The sequence below is a fragment of the Stegostoma tigrinum genome, chromosome 6, assembly GCF_030684315.1.
Source record: "Stegostoma tigrinum isolate sSteTig4 chromosome 6, sSteTig4.hap1, whole genome shotgun sequence".
In the NCBI taxonomy this organism is placed as follows: Eukaryota; Metazoa; Chordata; class Chondrichthyes; order Orectolobiformes; family Stegostomatidae; genus Stegostoma; species Stegostoma tigrinum.
The window spans coordinates 77,565,734-77,576,303 of record NC_081359.1 but is presented as its reverse complement, the minus strand read 5'-3'; the positions used below and the strand labels follow the sequence as shown (position 1 = coordinate 77,576,303).

The window sequence follows — 10,570 nt, the reverse complement described above, 5'->3', positions numbered from 1 at the left end:
CACAACCCCCCCCACACACACTCACCCCCACACACACACACTCCCCCCCACACACACACACTCCCCCCAACACACACATACCCCCCAGACACACACACCCCACACACACACACTCCCCCACACACACACACACACCCCACACACACCAACACCCCACACACACACACACCTCACACACCACAATACACACACATACGCACACACAATACACACACACACACACACCCCACACACCACAATACACACACATACGCACACACAATACACACACACATACACACACACACCACAATACACACACATACACACAATACACACACACACTACACACACATACACACACCTACATACACACACATACATACACACACATACATACACACACATACATACACACACATACATACACACACATACATACACACACATACATACACACATACACACACATGCATACACACACATACATACACACACATACATACACACACACACATACATACACACACACATACATACATACACACACACACACAATACACACACATACATACATACACAATACACACACATACATACATACACAATACACACACATACATACATACACACACAATACACACACATACATACACACACATACACACACACAATACACACACATACACACACACACAATACACACACATACACACACACACCACAATACACACACAATACACACACACACCACAATACACACACAATACACACACCACAATACACACACAATACACACACACGACACAATACACACACATACACACACACAATACACACACACACCACAATTCACACACATACACAATACACACACACAACAATACACACACATACACACACACACAATACACACACATACACACACACACACACCACAATACACACACATACACACGCACCACAATGCACACTCACACACACGCACCATAATACACACACAATACACACACACACCCACCACAATGCACACACACAACCATAAAATATACACACACATACCACACACCCACACAATACAGACACACACCACACTACACACACACACACGCACACGCACAACCATTCAATATACACACACATACCACACACCCACACAATACACAGACACACATACCACACAATATACACACACACACCACACAATATACACCACACAATACACACCACACACTCACCACACAATATACACCACACAATACACACACCACACACATATCCATACACACACACATCGTCACCACATACACACACACACACCCTCACCACACACACACACACACACACACACACACACACACACACACCCTCACCACACATACACACCCTCACCACACACACACACCCTCACCACACACACACACCCTCACCACACACACACCCTCACCACACACACACACACACCCTCACCACACACAACCTCACCACACACACACACTCACCACACACACACACACACACCACACACACACACACACTCTCACCACACACACACACACACACACACACACCACACACACACACACACTCACCACACACACACACACACTCACCACACACACACACTCACCACACACACACACTCACCACACACACACACTCACCACACACACACACACCCTCACCACACACACACACCCTCACCACACACACACACCCTCACCACACACACACCCTCACCACACACACACCCTCACCACACACACCCTCACCACACACACACCCACCACACACACACCCACCCTCACCACACACAACCTCACCACACACCTCACCACACACAACCTCACCACACACACACACCCACACACACACACACACACACACAGTCCCCCCCCAATCACACACACATACACACGCAGGTACACCCGCAAACATAAGAATTTCACACACCTCAGGCACACACACCATTGCCCCTTGCCCCTCTCTCTCTCTCTCTCTCTCACACACACACACACACACACACACACACACACACACACACACACTCAGAATTTACATACACATTAATCAATTAAAACCTTCTAAACAATTAAAGATTCAACAGCATCTTAGGTTTGTATAATACATCCTCATCAGTTGTGCAACCCTTTCAACTTCTACTTATAAATTCTACGTCTGATCCCACCTCTCTCACTAATACCTGAAGAAGGAGTGAGTGTCCGAAAGCTTCTGTATTCAAATAAACATGTTTGACTATAACCTGGTGCCGTTTGATTTCTGGCTTTGAAATATACTTAATGCCCCAGCCTCAATAGCCTAATACGGTAAAGAACTCCAAGATTCATAAAAACTCTAAGGATTGCAGATGTTGGAACTCGGAAACAAAATCAGAAATATCTGGAAAAACTTAACAGGTCTGACAGCATCTGTGGAGAGAAAGCCCCAACCTTTTACAATCTATAATAATGACTTGGATGCAAGGATAGCCAGGAAGGAACTGAAGAAAGGACTCAGGAGAGCTAGAAGGGGGAATGAGAAAACCTTGGTGGGAAGATCAGGGAAATCCCCAAGGCATTCTATGCTTCTGTGAGGAACAAGAAGATGGCCAGAGTGAGGGTAGGGCAAATCACAGATAGTGGAGGGAACCTGTGTGGGGAATCACAGGAGGTAGGGGAGATCCTTAACGAATACTTTGCTTCAGTGACAGGGACCTTGATGTTTGTGAGGGCAACATGAAACAGGTAGCTATGCTCAAACAGGTTGATGTTAGGAAGGAGGATGTGCTAGAAATTTTGAAATACATGAGGATAGATGAATCCCCTGGGCCAGACAGGATACACCCAAGGTTACCACGGGAAGCAAGGGAAGAGATTGCTCCCCCTTTGGCAATGATATTTGTGTCCTCACTGTCCACTGGAGTAGTACCAGAAAATTGGAGGGTGGCAAATGTCATTCCCTTGTTCAAGAAAGGCAATACGGATAATACTGGAAATTACAGAACTGTCAATCTCACTTCTGTGCTGGGAAAATTATTGGAGAGAATTCTGAGAGATAGTATTTATGATTATTTGGAAAAGCATAGTTTGATTAAAAATAGTCAGCATGGCTTTGTGAGGGGCAGGTCATGCCTCAAAAGCCTTAATGAATTCGTTGAGGATGTGACAAAAAAACATCGATTAAGGTAGAGCAGTGGATGTGGTTATATGGATTTTAGCAAAGCATCTGATAAGTTTCCACGCGGTAGGCTCATTCCGAAAGTAAGGAGGTAGTGTATGTAGTTGCAGTGAAGGCAGATCAGAGGAGGTTCACTAGATTGATTCCACAGATAACAGATTTGTCTTACAAAGAGAAATTGAGTAGTTTAAGTCTGTACACTCTGGAATTTAGAAAACAGAGATCTAATTGAAGTATACAAGATGCTAAAGATAACTGACAAAATAGAGATAAAGAGATTGTTTCCTCATGTTGGGCAATCAAAAATGAGAGGTCATAAGGTTAGGATAAATAGTTGCAGATTTAAAACAAAGATAAGGAGAAATTACTCCTCTCAAATAGTTACGAATCTGTGGAATTCATTCCCACAGAATGCGATGGATGCTCGGATACTGAACAATTAGTAATGGGTTGAAGGGTTACAGAAAGCAGGGCAGGAGGGTGGAAATGAGGTCCAGGTGACATCAGACATGATCATATTACATGGTGGAATAGGTTTGATTGCCGAATTGCCTACTTCTGCTCTTACTTCTTATGTTGTTATGAAATGTGGTTGAAGGCCAATAGGTCCTCTGGATTTGATGGTTGCATCCTAGGATATTCCATGAAGTAGCTACAGAAATAGTAGATACACTGATAATAATCTTCAAAAAATCCTTAGCTTCTGAAAAAGTGCCAGAGGGTTGGAAAATTGTCAATGTGATGTCTTTATTCAAATAGAGAGGGAGTCAAAAACAGCCAACTATAGGCCAAATAGTTTAACATCAGTCTTTGGGAAAATGTCAAAGTCTATTAAAAAAATGTAACAGTAGAGCATTTAGAAGTACAATACAATCAAGCATAGTCAGCATGACTACATAGAAAAGAAATCATGGCTGAACATTTTTTTTAGTCACAAGTCTTGCAGTTAAAGGGGAATCAGTCCAGCAGATAAAATGGAAGACAAATGGGATGTTGGCTTTTATTTCAAAGGAAATGCAGGGAAAAAAGTACAGACATCTTTCTAAAACTATGTGGGACTTATGTCAGACCACATGTGAAACACTATGAACAGTTTTGGGCCTCTTATTAAAGGAAAAATATTGGCATTAGAGGTAACCTAGAGGAGGTTCACAAGGTGGATCCCAAGTATGGACGGATTTTCTTATATGGAGACACTGAATAGATTGGATGTGAACTCATTGGAGTTTAGAAAAATGAGAGGAGACCCTATTGAAACATATAAGATTCTAAGGGGATCAGCAAGATAGATGGGAGGTTGTTGCCACTTGAGGGACAGTCTGGGAACAAAGGGCACAATCTCAGAGTAAGAAGACATCACTTAAGACAGAGAAGAGTATTTTTTTGGCTGGGCCATTAAGTATGTTTAAGGCTGAGAAGAACAGAAGTCTAATTGTTAACAGAATCATCAATTATGGAGAAAATGATGCTTAAGAAGTTTGAAGAAAATGCAAAAATTAGTAGCGTGCATTGGAAAGAAAACATGCATAATACTTATGAGACATGTAGATACCTGAAAATTTTCATCATTTAATAAACTCTGAAAGGATATGTCTACACTTACTGAGACTGCTGAGCTGACGAATGATGGCTGCTAGAGTATTGTTTGTGACACACTCCAATTCATTGCTAATTCCATCAGGTAAAGCACCATGACAGAGATGCCTGGGTTCAATGTTCCTCTTTACTAATGGCATATTTTGTTGTAAGGATATAGAGCTTCCTGCTAAAAAATAACAATTGAAATTTAACAGAAGGGCAAGGCAACAAACTTAGTTCTATTTAATTTAGTTTTATTACAAATTTTATAACTGCACATTAGCTAGACAAAATCACATACCCAAAGACAATGCTACTATTTTTTACAGCATATCATGATGAACCTGATAATCACTACATTTTGAGAACTGAACAGCATTTATTTTAAAGAGATAGTAAGAACTGCCGATGCTGGAAAATCTGAGATAACAAGGTGTAGAGTTGTATGAACACAGCAGGCCAAGCAGCATCAGAGGAGCAGGAAAGCTGATGTTTCAGGTCAAGACCCTTCTTCACAGAAATCTTTTTCTGAAGAAGGGTCTCGGCCCAAAACATCAGCTTTCCTGGACCTCTGATGCTGGTTGGCCTGCTGCGTTCATCCAGCTCTACATCTTGTTATCTCAGCATTTATTTTAATATTGTTAAAGAGCAATTTACCATTGAAAGCAAACATATGAACAAAGAGATAAATCTTTTCACGTACAAATGACTGTCAGGATGAAGAATTATGGAAAAGAGAGAAATGCTGACCTGCGAATCCTGTTTTCACTGTAGTGACTGATCATACCCAGCCATAGCTGAAACAAGCTTGCCTGGAAATTGAAACATCTGTTGATTAACCGTTTGATAAATAAAGTATGAAGTTATCATATCTAAATAAACAGGGATAGATTTGTAAATAGAATGGCCACTATGCTGACTTGTATATCAACAATCACTACATTTCAAACAATTCGAACCGTGAAACCCGTTGAGAGCTGTGATAATAAAGTATTATACAAATCTAAGTTATTTTTATATTCACACATTGCACCACTTGCTGCAGGACAAGATTAATCAGTCGTATGCAAAAGTTGAATTTGAAGCCTCATTCTAAAAAGCTCTTACAGCATTTATAAGAAGGCTTGTACAATACTATTAAAACATATTCCTCAAGTAAGAATTTTGGCTTGAACAAATTAGTTCATTAATATATAACTTTATGAGTAAAACTAGTAGATAATTTTGGTAAATGGCAAGATTTTTACCTTTGTATATTCAAACTAAATCCTACTGAGTGCACAATCACTTATTCAGAAGTCCAAAAAGTGCACTCTATCACTATTATCCACTTTCTTTAGATTTTCTATTTCTTTTTCCCTATGACTCTTTGACCTACTGGGAAATCATGTGACTTTTATTCTGCATTTTTTTCTACTTGCTCTATCTCAAAATTCCAAACATCTTCCATCACCCTTTCCCCAACCAATGTTTCAAGTTGAACCAGATGTTTTGCAATTTATGTCCTATTAAGCCCACCAAACTAAGCTTCAAAACCAATACAGTCTCCATTACTGAGAATTACTACTTCCAGCTCTGTGCCATAAGACCATAGCATTTAGGAGCAAAAAAAAGGTCATCCAGCCCATGAAGTCTGTCCAGCCATTTAATGATATCATGGCTGATGTGATAACCCTCAACATCACTTTCCTTCCTTTTCCCCACAACCATGGATGGCCTTACTATTCAAAAGTTTGTCTATCCTAGTCTTGAATATACTTGTCAACCCAACCTTGATAGCCTTCTGTGGTAAAGAATTCCGCAGATGCAACACCCTGAAAGAAATTCCTCCTCATGCCTCAAATGTGCAATCCTTTATTCCGAGGTTATGCCCCGTGCTCCCACTCTCGTGCACAATAGCAAAATGTGCACTAAGCAGGCCTTTCAGAATCATGTTGTTGCTTCCTGGTCAACATGCAAGGTGGCTTTGGCTCCTTTGAGTCTCTACACTTTCCTTCTGGGTATTTAATTAGGACTTCACCGAGGCAGCCATTTTCTAATTGAAAAATGTTGAGCCAATCTAGGTGAATCTCTCAACCTGTATCTCCCCTGTCAAGTCCCCTAAGAATCTTGTATGTTTCAAAAAAGTTGTCTCTCATTTTTCTGCAGTCTATTAAGTACAAGCCCAACATACTCAACTTCTCCTCATAAGACAGTCCCACCACATCCAGTATCAATGTTGTGAACCTTCTCTGGACTGCCTCCAATTGCCAGTGTATGCTTCCTTAGATAAGGGTCCAAAACTGTTCACAGTATTTCAGTTGTGGTATGACTAGAGACTCATAGCTCACAGATTGAATTCACTGATTGGCAATGCTGATAAGGCCCAATCAGGGAGCCCTGGCTGACAGACAAAAGGAGAAATGTCAAACAACCTGACATTCAGTAAGGTGACTGTGAGGGAGCTGGAGCAGTATCCAGGACGTTTGATGGGATACTGGTCTCTGTGGAGTTATTTCAGTGGCAACAACAGTACACCTGTTCCTAAAGAAATTTGCTCATAACAGTTGTCTTTTGAGCTGTGGTAAGCATTTCTGGCATCATGGCTTTATCTGGGAAGGCTGATTTGTCAACCCTGCTGTCAAATACTGGGCCCAGTATGTGGAAAGAATGTGTTTTTTTTCTGGGTAAATGATATTGGGCAGATGAAAAGCAATGAGTAATTCTCTTGGCATCTTGTTGACCTGCAGCTTTTTTGGTCATTAGGAGCCTAAGTTTCCCTGAGGCATCAGATACTAAAACCTTTCAAGAGCAGACAGATTTAACTAAGGAATATTATGATCCTAAGCCTGATTCTGAGGCACTATCGTTTTTACTTGGCAGTTTGACAGTCATGGGAATCTATGTCAGAATTGTTGACAAGATTAAGATGACAGGTAGAGGCATGTGACTTTGGTCTAACCCTTAACGAGATGCAGAGAGACCAGCTGGTATGTGGGATTAATGATGTGACTATACAAAAGCACCAAGTAGCTGAACCCTAAATAGACTTCAAACAAGCATGACAACTGGTTTTATCATTGTAAAAGGAAGCAAGTGGAGCGTATGAGTTGCAGGGTACTCTAATGGAAGTGGTCACCCTCAACAGTCCGACTCAGCTTTTGGAACACCACTTGAGTAAAGGCAATTGCATTACCTCACTCGGGACATAACCTGAACATAGGGACTCTAGGTCAGCCCACAGCAAAACTCCAAAACAAGACCAAGCCTCGGCCAAACATTTTCTTCAAGATCCAGGCCAGCAAGTCATTGTTATTGCTTCCAGTATGTGGATTAGAGACAGCAAGAGAGTCCCACCAGACCTAAACTGAGTAAAAGATCTCATAGACAGGTATTCAGGAAAGTGCATACCCTGGAAAGTCCACCTGCATCTGGCTTGGAACAGTTAAATTGTTTGGCAACATCCAAATCAGAACCAATCAAACTAAACATCTGGTTAAGTGGTCATCCCGTTCTGGTGACAGTTGATACCAGCTCTGCTATTTCAGTGATTGCAGAACCAGTCTTTTTAAAAAATTTGCTCTGGACTCCAACGCTTAAGTTTGCATGAGCCCTCGGCTGCACTGAAAATCTATACCAGGGAACCTTTTGGTTTGGTCTCTGATGAGAAGCAGATGGTTCAGTTATCACTGATTGTAATAAAAGGTTCAGGCCCAAGCTTGATTGGGCAAAACTGATTCAGACAGGTTCACCTAGATTGGCTCAACATTTTTCAATTAGAAAATGGCTGCCTCAGTGAAATCTCTTAATCAAATACCCAGCAGTCTTACGGAAAGTCCAGGTACTAACAAAGGAGCCAAGGCCACGTTGCATATTGACTAGAAAGTAACTCCATGATCGTGAAAGGCCTAGTGCCATTTCATTACAGGCAAAAGTGAAGGCAGAAACCAGAAAGCTGATAGGAATCATCAAACCAGTTGAGTTTGCAGAATGGGCAGCACCGGTTGTACCAACACTGAAGTCCAACTGGCCTGATCAGCTTTGTGTGGATCTGAAACAAATGGCAAACCATATTTTTTTACCACTGGATAAATATCCAATCCCATGCATAGATGATTTCTAGACAAAACTGGCAGTTATTTCACAGTGGATATTTACTGCTCAATCAATAACACAACAGCATGGGGCAACACAGTGGCTCAGTGGTTAGCACTGCAGCCTCACAGTGCCAGGGACCCAGGTTCTATTCCAGCCGCGGGTGACTGTCTGTGTGGAGTTCGCACATTCTCCCCATGTCTGCATGGGTTTCCTCCGGGTGCTCTGGTTTCCTCCCACAGTCCAAAGAAGTGCAGGCTAGGTGGATTGGCCATGCTAAATTGCCTGCAATGTCCAGGGCTGTGTGGGTTATAGGGGATGGGTCTGGGTGGGATGCTTCAAGGGGCAGTGGGGACTTGTTGGGCCAAAGAGCCTGTTCCACACTGTGGGTAATCTAATCGAAAACAGATTTATCAGGTCATTCAAATATTACTGTTTGTTGGAGCTAGCTATGTGCAAATTGGCTGCTATATCTCCTCCAAAACAACAATGACTACACTTTAAATGTATTTTGTTGGCTAGGAAGCATTTTGGAATTCTCCTTGGTTTTAAACAAAAATTATGTATAAATACAAATCTTTCTTCTCATGACAATGGAATTATAGATACTCAGTATGTTCCTGAAGTCATCACTGCCCCCCACAGATAGGTAACATCCTAGGTAAAATAAAGAAAGGGAAAGTTTAAAAATCTTCCTATGAAATGAACATGTAATTTCATGATCCATAGGTTTTGGTGTTAACAAGTTATTAATCAAAGCCTAAAGTAACTGCAATTCAAAGGGTATCATGTGTTTATTTAACAAGGCCAGCTGGAATTTAAAAAACACTTAACAACGGGTGACCGTTTTCTGGTTGGTTGAAAAAAAAATCACACCAGTGGAAGGATCTCATAGTTCAAAGAATATTTGATACACTGAGGAGAATCAAAATAAACTCCTGAAACAATCATTTCCCATAAAATACAAGGGGACTCAAAACAGAAATAAAATAGATCAAGGGTGTCCTTTTGAAATTTTTGGGCTTAAAAAAAATGGCTCTGAAATATGATGATTGTCAGTAGTGTTTACTTTGACCAGTGAGTTACATAGAGGAGTCCTTTCAGTTAATAACTCAGAACTCAAATTTCTTTTATAAAGTTACTGATCTCTGACCACAGTGTCTTTCAGGTAATTTGAAAGAATATATGGGATCAAATGGGCCTCATGTACGTTATGTATACAGAATCAAAGAGGTCGTGTAGATTGTGATAGTGTTCCTACCTCTGAGTCAGGAGGGCCAGTTTCAAGTTCCTTTTGCTCCAGAGTTGTGTCATAACATATCTGAACAGGTTAATTAGAAATACCTACCATAGATCAAAATAAAGGTTTGAATAATGTCCCAATTAACTTCATTACTGTTATTTGCTGTTGTACCCATTTGGGATTAATTTGGTTTCAAGGTAACATTGCTCAAATAAGCCCTTTCTAAACTTTCAGGCCTACAAAGGTCAAACGAAGGCAGCAAATAAAAAATGTAAACAAAGATATGACTCAGTTTGTTGGGCTTGGATTTCAGGAGACCTGGAGCTTCATGCTACCTGCATAATGAATTTGCATGTCCCTTGCAGTAGAATTAACTCAGCAGAAACTGTAAAGCAAGCTTGTGAATCTCATACTCAGTTTATTTTGGGAAATTTTCAGAAATTGCTTAAGTTTCTATGTCACTCGATTTATAATCTACTTGTAAGTCTAGAAACCTATATGGATGAGTTGGAAATACTG

General features: G+C 40.9%; 1 protein-coding gene across 7 annotated transcripts in view; it reads right to left on the bottom strand.

The window, feature by feature from the left end:
- Positions 1 to 10,570, bottom strand: part of LOC125453166 (actin-binding protein WASF3-like) — a 116,561-nt gene that overhangs the window by 85,031 nt on the left and 20,960 nt on the right. For 4 of the 7 annotated variants that reach the window (XM_059646683.1, XM_048532362.1, XM_048532367.1 and 1 more), the window contains 2 exons: positions 5,485 to 5,546; positions 4,760 to 4,921 (listed from right to left, as the gene is read on the bottom strand). In XM_059646683.1, the coding sequence (XP_059502666.1) occupies positions 4,760 to 4,892 (133 nt within the window). In that variant the 5' untranslated portion in view covers positions 4,893 to 4,921; positions 5,485 to 5,546. The remainder of the gene's footprint in view (positions 1 to 4,759; positions 4,922 to 5,484; positions 5,547 to 10,570) is intronic. The other 3 variants (XM_048532363.2, XM_048532365.2, XM_048532366.2) reach the window with 2 other exon arrangements.